The sequence below is a fragment of the Ovis aries genome, chromosome 20 (genome assembly GCF_016772045.2).
Source record: "Ovis aries strain OAR_USU_Benz2616 breed Rambouillet chromosome 20, ARS-UI_Ramb_v3.0, whole genome shotgun sequence".
Lineage (NCBI taxonomy): Eukaryota > Metazoa > Chordata > Mammalia > Artiodactyla > Bovidae > Ovis > Ovis aries.
This window is the reverse complement of record NC_056073.1, coordinates 25840619-25863671: the sequence shown is the minus strand read 5'-3', so window position 1 is coordinate 25863671 and position 23053 is coordinate 25840619. Positions and strand designations below refer to the sequence as shown.

Sequence of the window (23053 nt, the reverse complement as noted above, 5' to 3'; positions counted from 1 at the left end):
ATGAATGAAAATATCTTGGACAAAAATTTCAAATCAGAAACTTAAAAATTTTATAGGTAATTTAGTATGCATATACACTTTCCCCAAAGGAAAATGTCTACAGGAATTACACAGATGGGACAAATCAAAGCAAAAGTAATAGAGCATTGAATAACAAATGAAGGGGGCAGACTTCAGTTGAAATAATCATAAAATGAGAAAGAATGATGCAAAGTTATATGTACATTGCAGTTGAGGAAGATGATTGCTGAGACTGAAGACCAAAGTTAAAGAAATGAAAGAAACACGACAAACTGCAAACTGTGAAACATTAACGGGACTTACATTTATCCTGTTCCCCCTTATCTGAAAAATAAAGGGAAGAGCGAGCCATGTAAACCAAATGCAGGCACAATGTAAAAGGAGACAATAATTTGATTCCTTCCCATCATTTACTCATTCAATAAAAATGACCTCCCTTGTCTAAGAGTTGGAATCTAATGTTCCAAAGGCCACATCACTCATGCGAGGTAATGCTGCTTTTTATTCTCTCATCCTTTGTGGCAAAGGAATAACTATAGGAAGGGAAATCAGGTAAAGTGAATTCAGTTTATCCCAGTTTATCCTCTGGGATAAGCTGAATAAATATTGTATATGAACATACATACCACTAGACCATTCAGGTATGACCTAAATCAAATCCATTATAATTATACAGTGGAAGTGAGAAATAGATTTTAAGGGACTAGATCTGATAGACAGAGTGCCTGATGAACTGTGGACAGAGGTTCGTGACATTGTACAGGAGACAGGGATCAAGACCATCCCCATGGAAAAGAAATGCAAAAAAGCAAAATGGCTGTCTGAGGAGGCCTTATAAATGGCTGTGAAAAGAAGAGAAGTGAAAAGCAAAGGAGAAAAGGAAAGATACAAGTATCTGAATGCAGAGTTCCAAAGAATAGCAAGAAGAGATAAGAAAGCCTTCTTCAGTGATCAGTGCAAAGAAATAGAGGAACACAACAGAATGGGAAAGACTAGAGATCTCTTTGAGAAAGTTAGAGATACTCTTGAGAAACCTATATGCAGGTCAGAAAGCAACAGTTAGAACTGGACATGGAACAACAGACTGGTTCCAAATAGGAAAAGGAGTATGTCAAGGCTGTATATTGTCACCCTGCTTATTTAACTTCTATGCAGAGTACATCATGAGAAACGCTGGGCTGGAAGAAGCACTAGCTGGAATCAAGATTGCTGGGAGACATATCAATAACCTCAGATATGCAGATGACACCACCTTTATGGCAGAAAGTGAAGAGGAACTAAGCAGCCTCTTGATGAAAGTGAAAGAGGAGAGTGGAAAAGTTGGTTTAAAGCTCAACATTCAGAAAACTAAGATCATGGCATCTGGTCCCATCACTTCATGGCAGATAGATGGGGAAACAGTGGAAACAGTGTCAGACTTTACTTTTGGGGGCTCCAAAATCACTGCGGATGGTGATTGCAGCCATGAAATTAAAAGACTCTTGGTCCTTGAAAGGAAAGTTATGACCAACCTAGATAGCATATTGAAAAGCAGAGACATTACTTTGCCAACAAAGGTCCGTCTAGTCAACGCTATGGTTTTTCCTGTGGTCATGTATAGATGTGAGAGTTGGACTGTGAAGGAAGCTAAGTGACGAAGAATTGATGCTTTTGAACTATGGTGTTGGAGAAGACTCTTGAGAGTCCCTTGGACTGCAAGGAAATCCAACCAGTCCATCCTAAAGGAGATTGGTCCTGGGTGTTCATTGGAAGGACTGATGCTGAAGCTGAAACGCTAATACTTTGGCCACCTCATGCAAAGAGTTGACCCATTGGAAAAGACCCCAATGCTGGGAGGGATTGCGGACAGGAGGAGAAGGGGCCGACCGAGGATGAGATGGCTGGATGGCATCACTGACTAGATGGACATGAGTTTGAGTGAACTCCAGGAGTTGGTGATGGACAGGGAGGCCTGGCGTGCTGTGATTCATAGGGTCACAAGGAGTTGGACTCGACTGAGCAACTGAACTGAACTGAACTGAATACACATATACAGAATCTAGAAAAATGGTACTGAAGAATCTATTTTCAGGGCAACAATGGAGAAACAGATATAGAGAATAGACATGGGGAGAGAGGGAGAGAGGGTGAGATGTATGGAGAGAGTAACATGGAAACTTACATTACCATATGTAAAATAGATAGCCAATGGGCATTTGCTGTATGTCTCAGGACACTCAAACAGGGGCTCTGTATCAACCTAGAGGGGTGTGGTGGGGAGAGAGATGAGAGGGAGTTTCAAAAGGGAGGGGATATATGTATACCTATGGCTGATTCATGCTGAGGTTTGACAGAAAACAACAAAATTCTGTAAAGCAATTATCCTTAAATTAAATAAAATTAAAAAAAAAAAAAACTTGGTCTTGAGTTGGGCTTTCCAGCTTTTTCATAACAAAAGACAAACATGCTCACATAGATGAAATGGGTCTGGAAAGGTGACACAAATGTGCACAGTGAAAGTACCTGTCAGAAATTTGACCTGTGGTAATACTCATATGAATATTCATATGAAGCCTGCTACATGCATTAAGGGATATGTACCCAAGTTCGATCTGACATGCAAGCCAAGATACAATTGAAGCATATCATTAACAAAGGAGGATGTTAAACTTTGAAATTTGAAATGCGTATTGAAAAAAATTTTTGGAATCATCTAGGAAAATAGCTTTCCTGAATTTTAGATATACTATATGTGAATTTTTCTTAAGATATAACATCCTTGTATATTTATTTAAAAGACATTGCAGTTTTTATAACTATTAATTACATGAATAAAAAATGCAAAAGCATAAAAAATAAAGTAAAAAAAGACAGAAAAATATTGTAAAATATTTTTAAAACAGGAATATTTGAGTAATATATTGAAAAACAGTGAAAGCATGTGACTGACTCAGTCTTACAGTTAACCAGTGGAGGGCATCAGGTTTTATATAAGATCTTTAACAGGAAAATGGGAGGAGAAACTTCATTATCAAATTGGAAATCCTCATATCTTAAATTTGGGAAGGAATTAATAGTATAGTAATGTCTCCTTCAACTTGAGAACTTGTTAAGGTACTAAATTAACTGACAATTTTCAGAAAACATAGAATGGTAAACCATGTGATGGTCAGTCCAATCCCTTTACCTCAGAAAATCAAAACAAGTTTGGCAAGTCCTGGGCAAACAGACAAGGCAATATAATAGGATGGAAATGGAAAAGGTGTAATGAGCAAGGGTGGATGGAACATAGGGAAACAGCAATGAAAGGAATCAAATAAGAAAGAGGCTTATATTCTAAAATTGCATGGAGGTGAAAAGTGAGCCGGTGGATGGCATAATGATAAGGGAGCAGGGGATGTTCAAAATAATGCTGAAGCAGGCAATGAGAGAGTTATTGGAGTGAAAGTTGTTACAAATTTACTAAGGTTTTTTAGAAGATCACCTGGAAAATAAAATGGAAAGCTTCATGTAGACGCCATGGAAAACAAACATGAAGAAAAGTGAAATATTTTGAAGAATCCAAAAATAATGTTAACACTCTCTAGATACACTGAAACATATTCACATATGCATATTATGAACACAAAATAAACTCACCAATAGTGGCCTTGATTTTGTCCAGAGAATATTCTATGTTAAGAAAGAGAAAGAAAAAAAGAAATTGCATTCAATTCTCTAAATGAAGAGTAATTTTTAGAAATATTAGTTTAGGTAGTTAATTTTCAAAGTTTGTGTACCTTTTAATTTTATTTAGGCTCTTATAAGTCAGTATGTTTGCTATAGTAATTTTCTTGATGGCTACTTATCTGTTGCATAAGATAGTCATAAACACTTAATCAAGAGGCTTGGAGTCAGGTACTTAAGAAGCCATGAGAAAGCCTATGGTAAAAGCACCCATCTAGCTAAAACTATCAGCAGCAGTAGTTACATGTCATGATTCATACATTGAAGAGATGTATTCCCTATTTCCAGTCAATCTGTAACAGAAATATATAATTGAAAAATATTTCTATAAAAGGAAGGATGTTAAACTTTTAATGGTTCTATTAATGTTAGTGTTTTTTTTTTTTTAAACAAACAGTTAGGAGTTAGTCTAGTCTCTCATGTTATTCACATAAAATTTCAAAATGGAGAAATATGTTATAAACGACCTTTGCTCACTATAAGTCCTTCCACAATACAAACACTCAAATTTATTGCAGTTTTCCAAGTTAAAAATTATGTCAATAAAATGCAAGAAAAAGACAGCAAAACTCCTATGGTGTGAAGAAAGTAAACCCAGGAAATGATATGCAAAATATCTCAACACTTGAGACAAGACTCAGTAAGTAATCACGGGCATTGCATATGTGAGCCTAAAGCCCACACTGGACCTATGCAGTACATCTGAATTTACAGCCTTTGACAGGACAAGAATTGGAGAAACTTCACTCAGGAAATGTGGAGTCCTGTCTTATAAAGTTTAGGCAGTATTGATGGCTTATTAATGGCCCCCTGAACATTGAATACATGATAGAAGCCCTAAGTTATTGACAGGGTACCAGAAAACAAATATAGAATGTAAACCACGTGCTCATCAATCTCCACCCTTCCTCTCACAAAACTCCTTATGAAACTGACAGGGCTTTGGATGAGAGAAGAGTGTTTATACAGGGAGGGAATATAGGAAGTGAAACCGGAAGCACTGAGAAAGAATCAAGTCTAGGGTAATAAAAATTGAGAGAATATAATGTCAGTGAAGTTCATGAATAATTCAGAAAGGTAGAATAGATACCCAGGAACAAAACAAGTCAACAGATGGCCAACAGTTACAAAGACAGGGAATGTTAAAAACACTGAAAGTGTAATTCAGAGTGTTTTGGAATATCACAGCTGTGAGAGAAATTTACCAAATTTCTTCTGAAAGTCATCTGAAAAATAAAAATGGAACACCACGATAAATATCATGCCACAGAAGCACAAAAGAATTCAATTTAAGTGGATAATTCACACACAATATTATATATAACTGATATATACACACACATGTGCAGGCACATACACGTACCAATGTTACTGAAAGCTTCTTTTTGTCCTGAGAATATTGATAAAAATTGAAAAAAGAAAAGGAGTGATCTTACTGACTTGAGGAAAAATTTCAGGGATGATACTACTAGTGATTATCCTTTAAATAGTTTATTGATTCATGGGACTCACTTGGGTGGCTGTTTATTTGGTTGGTTGGTTAAATTTCATAAGTTCTTTGGCTGCTACTGTATGTAAATTATCAAGTCTCATATTTGTTGTAGCTATGTTGTATAAAGCATCCACAAACAGTGAATTAGAGAATACTGAACTGCTTCAAAAGAAAACGCAGGGTTTGGTTCTTAGGAACCTTAGTCACATTCTGTTAAGAAGTGATGACATGACTCTGTTTTTGGTGAATTGCTATTTTAGCACATGCTAAAATGGAGTTCATTGTATCTTGATTAGCTTTTCAGAAAAAAATATTAACACGCTCCCATGTAAACTGAAATAGTGAAAAAGAGCAGAGGAACCAGAGAACAAATGATCCATTCGTTCAAAATAGTATCAGAAGCAGTGACTACATGATCTGTGCTGCCTGCATTAAAGAGAGAAATTTGATTTCCTCTGACAAAACAAAATAATGTTGAAAAATGTCACTAGAAAAACAAGATATTAAAACTTTAATGAAGAATTATGGTTTTATGGAAAAAGATCTTTTGGAAGCATTACAAGAAAATTGCATATGGTGACATTCACATAAAGTAGTCTCCTTTGATAAATGTATTGGTATTTGACTTTCCTAACAATATAAAATCTTTTCACAAATATTTGCAGTACTTGCAAATGAATGAATTAAAGTCACTCTCATTGGATATAAAAAATTCCAGGAAATAAATTATGTCAGGTATTTGCATATTTGAGAGCCACAAGATTTGGGGCAGTTTAAGAATGACCCTCAAGTTTACGCTTGACCAATGAGTCACTTCAGATTTTATTCAGGCCCTGATAAACCAGAAAAGGAAAAAAATATGGGAGAAGTTGACAAGCAAAATATTGCCCTAGAATGGTAGAAATCAAGAAGAGTACAAGCAAAGATGGCATATTGACTAAAACTTGGGATATGATTAAGACATTAGGAGAGCAGGCATTTTAAAGTGTTTTGGGAATAGAGGGAAATCAAAGATAGTTTACAATTTTTTTCTGAATTTCATCTGTAAAATGAAGTGTCAATGTAAATTTCATTGAAAAGGCAAGAAATTAAAATTTGGTGAAAAATTGTATATAAAATTAAATTATTAGGGTGCAGATAAACACACAAAAATCAAATGCACCACGATATGCAGAAAGGCACACATAAAGTATCTGAAAATCTCTTTTGAGAAATGAGTAGTATTCAGTAAATGAAGAAGGGAAAAAGGAATGCATTTTCTGAAATGATAAAATTTTTATGATTCCTGTGGCAGTGTGTAATCTTGTTTCTCAGTTTTTTATCTTTGCATACTATTAAATATAAATACTCAACTGTCCTTGAGTGGTGGTTTTGCCATATGAAATCACCAAACAGATTCTGAATTACAGAATCCCAAACAGCTGCTTTATGTCACCTTCAGGTTTGTGGTACTTCTTTTCAAATATTTTTGTCAACTGATTAATACATAACTGTATTTTATGCGAGTTTGATTTTAACTTATTCTTCAATGAAACTTACCTTCACAAAGTAAAATAAAGGGAATGGAGATGAAATATTAAGTGGCAGTGAAGGGGTTTTTTAATCAAATGAATGAAAATATCTTGGACAAAAATTTCAAATCAGAAACTTAAAAATGGCGAAATTTTATAGGTAAGTTAGTATGCATATACACTTTACCAAGAGGAAAATGTCTACAGGAATTACACAGATGGGACAAATCAAAGCAAAAGTAATAGAGCATTGAATAACAAATGAAGGGGGCAGACTTCAGTTGAAATAATCATAAAATGAGAAAGAATGACGTAAAGCTATATGTACATTGCAGTTGAGGAAGATGATTGCTGAGACTGAAGACCAAAGTCAAAGAAACAAAAGAAACATGACAAACTGCAAACTGTGAAACATTAACGGGACTTACATTTATCCTGTTCCCCCTTATCTGAAAAATAAAGGGAAGAAAGAGCCATGTAAACCAAACGCAGGCACAATGTAAACAGAGACTTCCCATCATTTACTCATTCAATAAAAATGACCTCCCTTGTCTAAGAGTGGGAACCTAATGTTCCAAAGGCCACATCACTCATGCGAGGTAATGCTGCTTTTTATTCCCTCATCCTTTTCTGCACAGGAATTACTATAGGAAAGGAAATTAAGGTAAAATGGAGCTTCTGCTGGGATAAGCCAAATCAATATTTGGTCTTGTATTTGGCTTTCCAGCTTTTTCATAACAAAAGACAAACATGCTCACATAGATGAAATGGGTCTGTAAATGTGATGATAAACTGTATAGTTAAAGTACCTGTCTGTCAGAAATTTGACCTGTGTTAATAGTCTTATGAAGCCTGCTACATGCTTTAAAGGGATAGGTACCCAAGTTCAATCCAATATGCAAGCCAAGATACAACTGAAGCATGTTATTAGTAAAATGAAAGTGAAGTCTCTCAGTCGTGTCTGACTCTTAGCGACCCCATGGACTGCAGCCCACCAGGCTCCTCCGTCCCTGGGATTCTCCAGGCAAGAACACTGGAGTGGGTTGCCATTGCCTTCTCCAATGCATGAAAGCAAAAAGTGAAAGTGAAGTCATTCAGTCACTCAGGAAGATGTTAATCTTTGAAATTTTAAGTGTGTATTGAAAACAAATTTTGGATTCGTCAAAATCATCCTAAGACAACAGCTTTCCTTATCATTCACATAAAAGTCCTGAATTTTAGATATACAATATATGAATTTTTCTTAAGATATAACATCATTGGTTAATTATTGAAAAGACATTGCAGTTTTTATAACTATTAATTTGCATTTTTCAGTTTCTTCTTTGAAAACATAACAGAGGTTCCAAGTGGAATGGAAGTGCTCCAGAAAATAAATATAGAATGTAAACCATGTTTCGATCAGTCTCACCTCCTTCACCTCACAAAACATAATGAAATGGGCAAAACTCTAAATGATAGATTGCAACAGTATTTATAGGGAAGGAACATAGGAACAGGCAAAGGAAGCATTGGGAAAGAATCAGGTATAGGGTAACAGAAGTGAAGAGAATATTAGTGAAGTTCCTAAGCAAATAATTTGGGAAGTTAAAGTAGATGTCCATGCAAAAGGAAGCCAGAAATAGCTTAAGGTTAAAAGGACAGGAAATATTCAAACTGTTGAGAAAAGGTAGTTTAGTGAGGGTTTGGAATAGCAGTGGTAAGAAAAATTTACCAATTTTTTTCTGAAGGTCATCTGAAAAAAATAAAAGGAAACACCATTATAAATATGCCTCAGAAATGAAAAGGAATTTAAATTTAGTGGAAATTTCACATACAATATTAAATGTAACACAGTATAGACAAACACAAATACATACACAATATATGTGCAGGCATACACGTATGTACCAATATGACTGATAACTTCCTTTTATTCTGAGAATATAGGTCAAAAATTAAAAGAGGAAAAAGAGTGATCTTGCTGACCTGAGGAAAAATTTCAGGAATGATACTACTTGTGGTTATCCTTTTGTTTTTGATTTACCTGACATCACTTGGGCTCTTACTGCTGTTGCTGTTCAGTTGCTAAGTTGCGTCTGACTCATTTGGGAACCCATGGACTATAGTCTGCCTGGCTCCTCTGTCCATGGGATTTCCCAGGCAAGAATACAGGAGTGAGAAGGATGTCACAGTTGCCAGGAATTCCAGCCCTCCAGGGCGCTCAGGAAGGAGAAGCATATCTGTGCAATCTGGAAGCCCCCAGGCTGCAGCCACTCCTTATGGTGAGCACTGAGGAACTCATGATGTGGAAAAAAAAACAGGATACTGGCCCCAGGATAGCTGAGGTGCATATGGAAAGGATGATTTCAGTGAGCCCAGAAAACTCTTGCATCCTCCCATACATAAAAAAGTGCTAAATTCCTTAACTTAGGATATCTAGTCCTGTTTAATTCACAAAAATATTTTTGATTTTCTGACTGCATGCCCTTTGTTGCAAACTTCTATATAACGTGACTTCTTCCCCTGCTTCCTCAGAGCAGTTCTCTCAGGGTCACTTGAAATACCGTCTCCAGGCTTGAAGTCTTAAAATTCCCCACCAAGTAAAACACAACTCAACTTTTGTGCAGTGACTGTTTTTAAGTTGACAATGGTCTTTTGTATTATCAAGACCTTGACAATTTGGTATGATGAAACTTTATTGATTTACAAATACTTTCATGTTTCCTTTCTCCTTTCAGAATTGAGCTTGCTCAGTTTGAGAGTCAGGCTTGTTTTGGTTAAGAATTTTCAGGTTAGGAGAGGCAGTCCTAAGATGGTGGAGGAATAGGACAGGGAGACCACTTTCTCCCTCACAAATTCATCAAAAGAACATTTCAACGCTGAGTAAATTCTACAAAACAACTTCTGAATGCTGGCAGAGGACATCAGGCACCCAGAAAAGCAGATCATTGTCTTCAAAAACAGGTAGGAAAAAATGTAAAAGATGAAAAAAGAGACAAAGGAGCTAGGGAGGGAGCTCTGTCCTGGGAAGGCAGTCCAGTCCCGGGAAGGGAGTCTTAAAAAGAGAGAAGTTTCCAAACACCAGGAAACACTCTCGCTGCCAAGTCTGTGGCAAGCCTTGGAAGCACAGAGGGCAACATAACAGGGAAGAAAAATAAATAAATAATTAAAGCCAACAGAATACGAGCCCAACGTAACTCCCCCAGCAGAGAAGCAGTGCAGATGCTTGCATCTGCCACTAGCAAGTGGGGGCTGGGCAGGGAGGCGCGGGCTGCAATGGTTTTTAAGAATCAGGCCAGAATGCCCCAAGTGTAACCAGAGTGAACTAACTTGGCCTAGCATACCAGACTGAGAGATAGCTACCACGCGAAAAGCTCTAACATAAGACACTGCCAGGACCACACACAGAACAAAGGATGGAACTGAAATAGCCGACTGCAGACCATCCCCCTCCGGTGACAGGCAGCCACAGCCAGAAGGGCTGGAAGGGGGCAATCCCAGCCCCGGAGAGACTTTACCTACGAAACTGCAAGCAGGCTTCTTTGCTAAGACTTCTTGGGGTCCTGGACAGTCACCATCCGCCTGACAAGGGGTGCCAGTGATACACCCAGAAAACCGAGCAGCAGGGACGGGAAAGGCAATAAGTCGCAGCAACTGTGCTCGCCAAACGCCTGAGCTACTCGGTCCTGGGAAGGGCACAAAACGCAGGCCCAACTGAACCTGCGCCTCTGAGGGCTACCTGAGAGCCAAGCCTGAGCTGCTTAGACCGGGGAGGTGCATGCAGCCTAGGGCCGGCCTCAGACGGTTCCCGGCTGAGCACCGTAGAGCCTGAGCAGTGTGCGCTGTGTGCAGGGGCAGGCCCAGAGTGGCTGAGACACTGTGAGCACACGCCAGTGTTATTTGTTTGCAGCATCCCTCCCTCCCCACAGTGCAACTGAACAAGTGAGCCTAAAAAGAAAAAAAGTGTCCACCACCGCCCCCCTTGTGTCAGGGCAGAAATCAGACACTGAAGAGACCAGCAAACAGAAGAAGCTAAAACAGAGGGAACCACCTTGGAAGTGACCCCACACTGCCCACAACACCAGACAAAGTCCCAGTATATGTTTACTATTTTTACAACCATTCTCTCTCTCTTTTTTTTTGTTGATGTTGTTTGATTGTCTTTTCTTCTTTTTTTTAACTTAAAATTTTTTTAAGTCCTCTATTTCTCCTTTAATTTTTATTTTTATAACCTACTATTATTTTTCCAAAAAAAGACCCTATTTTTAAAGCAAACGCCATATATATATATTTTGTGGTTGGTTTTGTTGTTTTTTAATAATTCTCGTGACTTTGTGTTTTTCTTCTTCTTATTATTATTTTCTTTAATATTGTATATCTGAAAATCCAACCTCTACTCTAGATTTTTAATCTTTGCTTTTTAGTATTTGTTGTCAATTTTGTACATTTAAAAACCCAATCTTCAGTACCCAATTTTACCTGAGAGCGAGATTACTGGCTTGACCACTCTCTCCTCCTTTGGACTCTCCTTTTCTCCACCAGGTTGTCTCTGTCTCCTCCCTCTCCCTTCTCTTCTCTACCCAACTCTGTGATCTCTGTGTGTTCCAAACAGTGGAGAACACTCAGGGAACTGGTTACTGGCTGGATCTGTCTCTCTCCTTTTCATTTCCCTCTTTTATCCTCCTGGCCACCTCTGTCTACTTCCTCCCTCTCCTTTTCCCTGTATAACTCCGTGAACATCTCTGAGGGGTTCAGACTGTGGAGTGCACATGAGGAAGTGATTACTGGCTAGATTGCTATCTCCTCTTTTGATCCCACCTCATCTCATTCCAGTCACCTCTAACTACCCCCTCCCTCTTCTCTTCTCCATGTAACCAGTGAACCTTTATGGGTGTCCCTCACTGTGGAGAAACTTTTCATCTTTAACCTAGATGTTTTATCATTGGTGCTGTATAGATGGAGAAGTCCTGAGGCTACTGTAAAAATAAAACTGAAAAGCAGAAGCAGGTGGCTTAAGTCCAAATCCTGAGAACATCAGAGAAATCCTGAATCCATGAACATTAATCAATAGGAGCTCATCAAATGCCTCCATACCTACACTGAAACCAACACAAGGGCCAACAAGTTCCACTGCAAGACATACCAGGCAAATTCTCCAGCAACACAGGAACACACCCCTGAGCTTCAATATACAGGCAGCTCAAAGTTACTCCAAAACCATAGACAGCTCATAATTCATTACTGGACACTTCACTGCACTCCAGAGAGAAGAAATCCAGCTCCACCCACCAGAACTCTGACACAAGCTTCCCTAACCAAGAAACCTTGACAAGCCACTGATACAACGCCACCCACAGCGAGGAAACTCCATAATAAAGAGAACTCCACAAATTCCCAGAATACAGAAAGGGCACCCCAAATGCAGCAATCTAACCAAGATGAAGAGACAGAGGAATGCCCAGCAGGTAAAGGAACAAGAGAAATGCCCACCAAACCAAACAAAATAGGAAGAGATAGGGAATCTACCTGAGAAAGAATTCCAAATAATGACAGTGAAAATGATCCAAAATCTTGAAATCAAAATGGAATCACAGATAAATAGCCTGGAGACAAGGACTGAGAAGATGCAAGAAAGGTATAACAAGGACCTAGAAGAAATAAAAAAGAGTCAATATATAATGAATAATGCAATAAATGAGATCAGAAACACTCTGGAGGCAACAAATAGTAGAATAACAGAGGCAGAAGATAGGATTAGTGAAATAGAAGATAGAAGGTAGAAATAAATGAATCAGAGAGGAAACAAGAAAAACGAATTAAAAGAAATGAGGACAATCTCAGAGACCTCCAGGACAATATGAAACGCTCCAACATTCGAATTATAGGAGTCCCAGATGAAGAAGACAAAAAGAAAGACCATGAGAAAATCCTTGAGGAGATAATAGTTGAAAACTTCCCTAAAATGGGGAAGGAAATAATCACCCAAGTCCAAGAAACACAGAGAGTCCCAAACAGGATAAACCCAAGGCAAAACATCCCAAGACACATATTAATCAAATTAACAAAGATCAAACGCAAAGGACAAATATTAAAAGCAGCAAGGGAAAAACAACAAATAACACACAAGGGGATTCCCATAAGGATAACAGTTGATCTTTCAATAGAAACTCTTCAGGCCAGGAGGGAACGGCAAGACATACTTAAAGTGATGAAAGAAAATAACCTACAGCCCAGATTACTGTACCCAGCAAGGATCTCATTCAAATATGAAGGAGAAATCAAAAGCTTTCCAGACAAGCAAAAGCTGAGAGAATTCAGCACCACCAAACCAGCTCTCCAACAAATGATAAAGGATATTCTCTAGACAGGAAACACAAAAAGGGTGTATAAACCCGAACCCAAAACAATAAAGTAAATGGCAATTGGATCATACTTATCAATAATTACCTTAAATGTAAATGGGTTGAGTGCCCCAACCAAAAGACAAAGAATGGCTGAATGGATACAAAAACAAGACCCCTATATATGCTGCCTACAAGAGACCCACCTCAAAACAAGGGACACATACAGACTGAAAGTGAAGGGCTGGAAAAAGATATTCCATGCATGTAGAGACCAAAAGAAAGCAGGAGTAGCAATACCCATATCTGATAAACTAGACTTTAAAACAAAGGCTGTGAAAAAAGACAAAGAAGGCCACTACATAATGATCAAAGGATCAATCCAAGAAGAAGATATAGCAATTATATATGCACCCAACATAGGAGCACCACAATATGTAAGACAAATGCTAACAAGTATGAAAGGGGGAATTAACAATAACACAATAATAGTGGGAGACTTTAATACCCCACTTACACCTATGGACAGATCAACTAAACAGAAAATTAACAAAGAAACGCAAACTTTAAATGATACATTAGACCAGTTAGACCTAATTGATATCTATAGGACATTTCACCCCAAAACAATGAATTTCACCTTTTTCTCAAGTGCTCACAGAACCTTTTCCAGGATAGATCACATCCTGGGCCATAAATCTAACCTTGATAAATTCAAAAAAATTGAAATAATTCCAAGCTCTTTTCTGAGAACAATGCAGTAAGATTAGATCTCAATTACAGGAGAAAAACTATTAAAAATCCCAACATATGGAGGCTGAATAACACACTTCTGAATAACCAACAAATCACAGAAGAAATCAAAATATGCAAAGAAATGAATGAAAATGAAAACAGAACAACACAAAACCTGTGGGACACTATAAAAGCAGTGCTAAGAGGAAAGCTCATAGCAATACAGGCATACCTCAAGAAATAAGAAAAAAGTCAAATAAATAACCTAACTCTACACCTAAAGCAACTAGAAAAGGAAGAAATGGAGAAACCCAGGGTTAGTAGAAGGAAAGAAATCTTAAAAATTAGGGCAGAAATAAATGCAAAAGAAACAAAAGAGACCATAGGAAAAATCAACAAAGCCAAAAGCTGGTTCTTTGAAAGGATAAATAAAATTGACAAACCATTAGCCAGACTCATCAAGAAACAAAGGAAGAAAAATCAAATCAATAAAGTTAGAAATGAAAATGGAGAGATCACAACAGACAACACAGAAATACAAAGGATCATAAGAGACTACTACTAGCAATTATATGCCAATAAAATGGACAATGTGGAAGAAATGGACAAATTCTTAGAAAAGTACAACTTTCCAAAACTGAACCAGGAAGAAATAGAAAATCTTAACAGCCCCATCACAAGCACGGAAATTGAAACTGTAATCGGAAATCTTCCAGCAAACAAAAGCCCGGGTCCAGATGGCTTCACAGATGAATTCTACCAAAAATTTCGAGAAGAGCTAGCAGTTATCCTACTAACTCTTATCCTACTAACACTTATCTTACTAACTTCCAAACTCATTCTATGAGGCCACCATCACCCTAATACCAAAACCTGACAAAGAAGCCACAAAAAAAGAAAACTACAGGTCAATATCACTGCTGAACATAGATGCAAAAATCCTCAACAAAATTCTAGCAATCAGAATTCAACAACATATTAAAAAGATCATACATCTTGACCAAGTGGGCCTTAACCCATGGATGCAAGTGTTCTTCAATATCTGCAAATCAATCAATGTAATTAACCACATTAACAAATTGAAAAATAAAAGCCATATGATTATCTCAATAGATGCAGAGAAGGCCTTTGACAAAATTCAACATCCATTTATGATAAAAACCCTCCAGAAAGCAGAAATAGAAGGAACATACCTCAACATAATAAAAGCTATATATGACAAATGCACAGCAAACATTATCCTCAATGGTGAAAAATTGAAACCATTTCCCCTAAAGTCAGGAAAAAGACAAGGGTGCCCACTTTCACCGCTACTATTCAACATAGTTCTGGATGTTTTGGCCACAGCAATCAGAGCAGAAAAAGAAATAAAACGAATCCAAACTGGAAAAGAAGTAAATCTCTCACTGTTTGCAGATGACATGATCCTCTACACAGAAAACCCTAAAGACTCCACCAGAAAATTACTAGAGCTAATCAATGAATACAGTAAAGTTGCAGGATATAAAATCAACACACAGAAATGCCTTGCATTCTTATACACTAATAATGAGAAAGTAGAACAAGAAATTAAGGAAACAATTCCATTCACCATTGCAATGAAAAGAATAAAATACTTAGGAATATATCTACCTAAAGAAACTAAAGACCTATATATAGAAAACTATAAAACACTGGTGAAAGAAATCAAAGAGGACAGTAATAGATGGAGAAATATACCATGTCCATGGATCGGAATAAGAAAGCTGTGGTACATATACACAATGGAGTATTACTCAGCCGTTAAAAAGAATTCATTTGAATCAGTTCTGATGAGATGGATGAAACTGGAGCCGATTATACAGAGTGAAGTAAGCCAGAAAGAAAAACACCAATACAGTATACTAACACATATATATGGAATTTAGGAAGATGGCAATGACGACCCTGTATGCAAGACAGGGAAAGAGACACAGATGTGTATAACGGACTTTTGGACTCAGAGGGAGAGGGAGAGGGTGGGATGATTTGGGAGAATGACATTCTAACATGTATACTATCATGTGAATTGAATCGCCAGTCTATGTCTGACGCAGGATGCAGCATGCTTGGGGCTGGTGCATGGGGATGACCCAGAAAGTTGTTATGGGGAGGGAGGTGGGAGGGGGGTTCCTGTTTGGGAATGCATGTAAGAATTAAAGATTTTAAAATTTAAAAAATAAAAAAAGAAAATTTAAAAAAAAAAAAAAAGAAAAAAAAATATAGTGAAAATGAGTATACTACCCAAAGCAATCTATAGATTCAGTGCAATCCCTATCAAGCTACCAGCGGTATTTTCCACAGAACTAGAAGAAATAATCTCAAGATTTGTATGGAGATACAAAAAACCTAGAATAGCCAAAGCAATCTTGAGAAAGAAGAATGGAACTGGAAGAATCAACCTGCCTGACTTCAGGCTCTACTACAAAGCCACAGTCATCAAGACAGTATGGTACTGGCACAAAGACAGAAATATAGATCAATGGAACAAAATAGAAAGTCCAGAGATAAATCCACACACATATGGACACCTTATCTTTGACAAAGGAGGCAAGTATATACAATGGAGTAAAGACAATCTCTTTAACAAGTGGTGCTGGGAAAACTGGTCAACCACTTGTAAAAGAATGAAACTAGATCACTTTCTAACACCACACACAAAAATAAACTCAAAATGGATTAAAGATCTAAATCTAAGACCAGAAACTATAAAACTCCTAGAGGAGAACATAGGCAAAACACTCTCCGACATAAATCACAGAAGGATCCTCTATGATCCACCTGGAATACTGGAAATAAAAGCAAAAAGAAACAAAAGGGATCTAATTAAAATTAAAAGCTTCTGCACAACAAAGGAAACTATAAGTGAGGTGAAAAGACAGCCTTCTGAATGGGAGAAAACAATAGAGAATGAAGCAACTGACAAACAACTAATCTCAAAAATATACAAGCAACTTATGCAGCTCAACTCCAGAAAAATAAATGACCCAATCAAAAAATGGGCCAAAGAACTAAATAGGCATTTCTCCAAAGAAGACATATGGATGGCTAACAAACACATGAAAAGATGCTCAACATCACTCATTATCAGAGAAATGCAAATCAAAACCACAATGAGGTACCATTTCACACCAGTCAGAATGGCAGCCATCCAAAAGTCTGCAAGCAATAAATGCTGGAGAGGGTGTGGAGAAAAGGGAACCCTCTTACACTTTTGGTGGGAATGCAAACTAGTACAGCCACTATGGAGAACAGTGTGGAGATTCCTTAAAAAACTGCAAATAGAACTACCCTATGACCCAGCAATCTCCATGCTGGGCATACACACTGAGGAAACCAGAACTGAAAGAGACATGTGTATCCCAATGTTCATCGCAGCACTGTTTATAATAGCCAGGACATGGAAGCAACCTAGATGTCCATCAGCAGATGAATGGATAAGAAAGCTGTGCTACATATACACAATGGGGTATTACTCAGCCATTAAAAAGAAGACATTTGAATCAGTTCTAATGAGGTGGATGAAACTGGAGCCGATTATACAGAGTGAAGTAAGCCAGAAAGAAAAACACCAATACAGTATACTAACACATATATTTGGAATTTAGAAAGATGGCAAAGATAACCCTGTATGTGAGACAGCAAAAGAGACACAGATGTATAGAACAGACTTTTGGACTCTGTGGGAGAGGGAGAGGGTGGGATGATTTGGGAGAACAGCATTGAAACAAGTGTACTATCATGTAAGAAACGAATCGCCAGTCTATGTTCTATACAGAATACAGGATGCTTGGGGCTGGTGCACGGGATGATCCAGAGAGATGATATGGGGTGGGAGGTGGGGGGCGGGTGTTCAGGATTGGGAACTCATGGACACCCGTGGTGGATTCATGTCAATGTATGGCAAAACCTATACAGTATTATAAAGCAAAATAAAGTGAAAATTAAAAAAAAAAAAAAGAATTTTCCGGTTAGGGACAATTGCAAGACAAAGGAACAAATAGTCCTGTGGTTTTCTTCCAGAACATTTCAGTGACCTGCATAATTTATGATTCTTTAGTGCTCAGACAGTAAAGAATCTTTCTGCAATGCAGGAGACCCAAGTTTGATCCCTGGGCTGGGAAGATCCCTGGAGATGGGAATGGCAAACCACTCCAGTATCCTTGCCTGGAGAATTTCATGGACTAGGAGACTGGCAGGCTACAGTTCATGGGGTTGCAAAGAGTCAGACACGGCTGAGTGACTAACACACATACACACAAAACTAAGAGCTAGCTTCATTTTATTTAACTGAGCTATACTAATATATTGGGCAAAAGTAGTCAACTTTCAAATATAAATGTTCTCAACTAAGAAAAGAATACTTGAGTGGATTATCATCACCTTCTCCAGGGGATCTACATGACACAGGGATCATACCCATCTCTTGAACTGGCAGGTGGATTCTTTACTGCTGGGCTACCAAGGGAGCCCATTTGGTTGGTTACTTTCAATATATCTTTGCCTGCTGCTAAAAACAAGCAATCAAGTCTCGTATTTGTTGTAACTATGTTGTATAAAATATCCACAAAGTGGACTAGAGAATACTGAACTGCTTGAGAAAAAAATGCGGAGTTTGGTTTTTTAGACTATCTATTCACATTTTAATAAGTGATGATGACATAACTGCTTTAGCACATGTCAAAATAGAGTTCATGATATCTAAATCACCTTTTCAGAAAAAAAAAATATTGCATGCACCTATGCAAACAGAATTAGTTAAAAAGAGATGAAGAACCAGAGAGAAAAAAAAATCACCCACTTGTTCAAAACATTATCTGTAGCAGTGGCTGGAAATCGACTCCATTATTCTTGCCTAGAGAATCCCATATACAGAGCAGTCTGGCAGGCTAGATTCCTGCGGGGGACGACCCGTGAAGGGTTAAGTCTTGGGAGCTCCCTGGCAGGTATGCCGGGCCCTAGGACATGTTCCTAAGCTCCCTGTCCCGCCACCCTCAAGAATTTTTATAGCCCTTAAGACTCCAGGATGTCCAGTTCCTGCAACATGTCCTAGAAGATAGATTATCTTATTATGTATACAATGGTAAGGGTCTAGTGATTGTATCTTGAGATTAAAAAACAACCTTGTGAATGTCATAAGTCACGTACTTTACCCTATATATACTGCAGCACAATAAAGCAAGGTATCAGCCATTTTGGTCTGATCCTCTCAACCCCATCTTTTGTCTCTCTCTTATTTTTCTTAGCGGGGACGCTCCGTTCTCTCCCTGTGCAGGTGCGACTCTTGCTTGTGCTGGCCGCGGCAGATTCCTTAGGGTCACAAAGAGTTAAACACAACTGAAGTGACTCAGCACACAGCACAGCACAGCAGTGGTCACATGACTTCTGCTGTTTGCCTTAAAGAGATAAATTTAATTTCTTCTAAAAACAAAAGTATATTGAAAAATGTCATTATAAAAACAGGATATTAAAGTTTTAAAAAATAATTTCTGCTTTTATGGGGAAAAAATCTTTTGGAGACACTGCAGGATGGTAGTTTTGGTGAAATTTACATAAAGTATTTGGGTTTGATATATGTATTATTTTTGAGCTTTCCGAACAATATAAAGTTGAGAGTCCCTTGGACTGCAAGGAGATCCAACCAGTCCATTCAAAGGGAAATCATTCCTGGGTGTTCATTGGAAGGACTGATGCTAAAGCTGAAACTCCAATAGTCTGGCCACCTCATGCAAAGAGTTGACTCATTGGAAAAGACTCTGATGCTGGGAGGGATTGGGGGCAGGAGGAGAAAGGGACGACCGAGGATGAGATGGCTGGATGGCATCACTGACTCGATGGACATGAGTTTGAGTGAACTCTGAGAGTTGGTGATGGACAGGGAGGCCTGGCATGCTGCAGTTCATGGGGTCACAAAGAGTTGGACACCACTGAACTGAACTGAACTGAACAATATAGAGGGGCGGCATTAGTGGTAAATTACCTGCCTGCCAATGCAGAAGGTGTAAGAGACCCAAGTTCGATTCCTGGGTCAGGAAGATTCCCTGCAGGAGGGCATGGCAACCCACTCCAGTATTTGTGCCTGATAAATCCCACTGACAGAAGAGCCTGGCAGGCTACAGTCCAAAGGGTTGTACAGAGTCAGACACGACTGAAGCGACTTAGTATGCATGCATGCAGTAATAGAAAATCTTTCCACAAATATTTGAAGTAATTGCAATTGGCCAAATTCACAGTTGTTTCAATAAAAGTAAATAAGAATGAATTAAAATTGTATTCTTTGGATTAAAAAAAGTTCCAGGAAAAAATTATATGAAGTATTTGATACTTGAGGGTAATAGACTTAAGGGCAATGTAAGAAGGACCCTCAAGTTTACCCTTCACCAATAAATGATTTCAAATTTTATTCAGCTCTTGAAAGAAAAGAAAAGGGAGGAATATGGTAGAAGTCCACAAGCAAATGATTGTCCTAGAAGGGTAGAGATTCAGGAGAGTGCAGGACAATGAGGGCATGTTAATTAAAAGCTAGGATATGTTTAAGACATCAGGAAAAGCAAGTCTTTTAAAGTGTTTGGGGAATAAAGTGATGTCAAATATACTTAACCAATTTTTATCTGAAGTTTGTATGTAAAATAAAATGAAAGACAATTTAAATTTCATTGGAAAGAAACACAAAGAAAATCCAGGTGTTTTGAAAATTGTATATAAAATTAAATTATCAGAATGTAGATGAATACACAAAACACAAACACACACAGATTTTGAAAGTTTCCTTTTGAGAAATTAATAGCATTCAATGAAAAAGAAAAATGACTACATTGTCTGAACTGAGAAAACTATGGAAATATTATATTTTGTTAATTAACTAATAAAATTTTTCATGATTTCTTCTGAAAGCATTTACTCTTTTATTACTTAGTATTTTTAAATTTTTAATTACTTATCTAAGCCCTGCTGAACATATATATATATGTATATACACACACACACACACACACACACACAAATCTCCTATATTTGTAGTTTCTCTGTATGTAAGGTCACCAAAAGCTGAATTACAGAATTTTGATCCACTGCTCTTATGATATTCAGGATCAGGCTCATGGGTGCCTCTTTTCACAACACTTTGTCAACTGATCAAAACATAACAGCATTTTATGGGAGTTTGATTTTAACCATGGCTTAATGAAGTTTACTTTCACAAAATCAAAGAAAGGGAGGGGTATGAAATATTAAATGAGAGTGAAAGGACGTCTAAGTCAAATGACTGAAACTATTTGGACAAAGCTTTCATATCAGAAACTAAAAATAACAAATTTGCAAGTAAATTCTTAGTAGTATGTACTTGACAAAAAGGAAATTTCTTTTAGATAAGAAAAACAGGATAAATCACAGAATAACACATGAAGAGCATAAACTTCAGTTGGAATAATAAAATGGAAAAATATGATGGGAAGTTAGGTATATAGGTTGGGCTTGATAAGATAGCCATTGACAATTAAAGACAATTTAAAATAAATAGATGAGGCATAAGATACAGAGTGTAAAAAATTAATGGCATTTATCTTTATACTGTTCACCCTTAACTGGAAAATAAAACAAAGAAATAATCATTCAAGTAAATGAAGCCACAATATCAGCAAGAGAACAATAATTTGAAACATTTTTCATTCTTTATTCTTCTTTTAAAACTGTCCCATTTTTCTAAGGATTGAAATCAAATTTTCCTAATGCCATGTAACCCAGGAGAAGTAACGTTGCTTTATAACCTTTCCTTTTTTCCCCCCCTCATTTACAGTGTGAAACCAAAACCAAAATATGACATTATTATTTCCCAAGGATTTTTCTCCTTTCTTTTTTAATTGGAGGGCGATTGCTTTACAATGTTGTGTTAGTTTGCCATACAGGGACAGGTATCAATTTTTATATATCATTATATAATCAATCAACCATTATACATCGATTTATTTATAATATATGTCCTCTCCCTCTTGAGCCTCCCTCCACATTCCTGTCCCACCTCTAGGTAGTCACACAGCACCACCGTGGCTTCCTGTGTTCTATAGTAGCTTCCCACTACCTATCTGCTTTACACGTGATAGTGTATATATGTCAATGCTACTTTCTCAGTTTGTCCACCCCTCTCCTTCCTCTGTGGTGTCCACAAGTCTGTTCTCTAGTCTGTGTATCCATTCCTTCCTTGCAAATAGGTTCATTAGTACTATTTTTCTAGATTCCATATATATGCGTTAATACACAATATTTGTTTTACTCTTTCTGACTTATTTCACTCTGTTTAACAGGCTCTAGTCATACACCTCACTCCAACTAACTCAAATTTGTTCCTTTCTGTGGCTGAGTAATATTTCATTGTGTATATGTACTGCATTGTCTTTATCCATTCATCTATCCATGGACATCTAGGTTGCTTCCATGTCCTGGCTATTATAAATAGCACTGCAATGAAAACTGGGATACATGTGTCTTTTTGAATCATGATTTTCTTAGGATATACACCCAGTAGTAGGATTGCAGTGTCATATAGTAGTTTTATTCCTAGTTTTTTAAAGAATCTCCATAACTATTTTCCATAGTGACTGTAACAACTTACATTCCCATCAACATTAATTGTTTGTAGTTTTTTGAGGACGGTCATTTAGATTGGTATGAGGTGATACCTCATTGCAGTTTTGATTTGCATTTCTCTAATAATGGGCAATGTTGAGCATCTTTTCATGTGCTTATTGGCCATCTGTATACCTTCTTTGGAGAAGTCCCTCACAGTTTTGTGCAAAAAACATTAACTTGAGAAAGAAAATAATGACAGAATATAGAGTAGAACTTTCCCTGGTATAAGCCATGACAATCATTGATCCTACAATGGGCTTGCGGGCTTTTTCACAATAAAAGTCAAAGATAATCACGTGTATAATAAGATATCTACAGTTTTTACTTATGAAAGCATATGATAAAAGTACCCTTCTATTACAAACTGCATCTGTTATTATATCCATATGAAGTCTACTTCATGTTATTAACAAGATATTTTCCCTAACTTCATTCAGTTTGTAAGTCAAAATATAACAAAAAATATTCGAAAAAATGAGGATGTTAAATATTTATTCAGTTCAGTTCAGTTCAGTCACTCAGTTGTGTCTGACTCTTTGCAACCCCATGAATCACAGCACACCAGGCCTCCCTGTCCATCACCAACTCCCGGAGTTCACTCAGATTCACATCCATCGAGTCAG

The 23053-nt window shown here is 37.4% G+C and overlaps 1 protein-coding gene across 8 annotated transcripts in view; it reads right to left on the bottom strand.

The window, feature by feature from the left end:
- The window catches only part of LOC105603754 (butyrophilin subfamily 1 member A1-like), a 71834-nt gene that overhangs the window by 24376 nt on the left and 24405 nt on the right, over nt 1–23053 (bottom strand). For 5 of the 8 annotated variants that reach the window (XM_042237225.2, XM_042237229.2, XM_042237230.2 and 2 more), the window contains exons 4-8: nt 8444–8464; nt 7158–7178; nt 4932–4952; nt 3640–3672; nt 325–345 (exon numbers count right to left, since the gene is read on the bottom strand). In XM_042237225.2, coding sequence (XP_042093159.1) covers nt 325–345; nt 3640–3672; nt 4932–4952; nt 7158–7178; nt 8444–8464 — 117 coding nt within the window. The remainder of the gene's footprint in view (nt 1–324; nt 346–3639; nt 3673–4931; nt 4953–7157; nt 7179–8443; nt 8465–23053) is intronic. The other 3 variants (XM_060403228.1, XM_060403229.1, XM_060403230.1) reach the window with 1 other exon arrangement.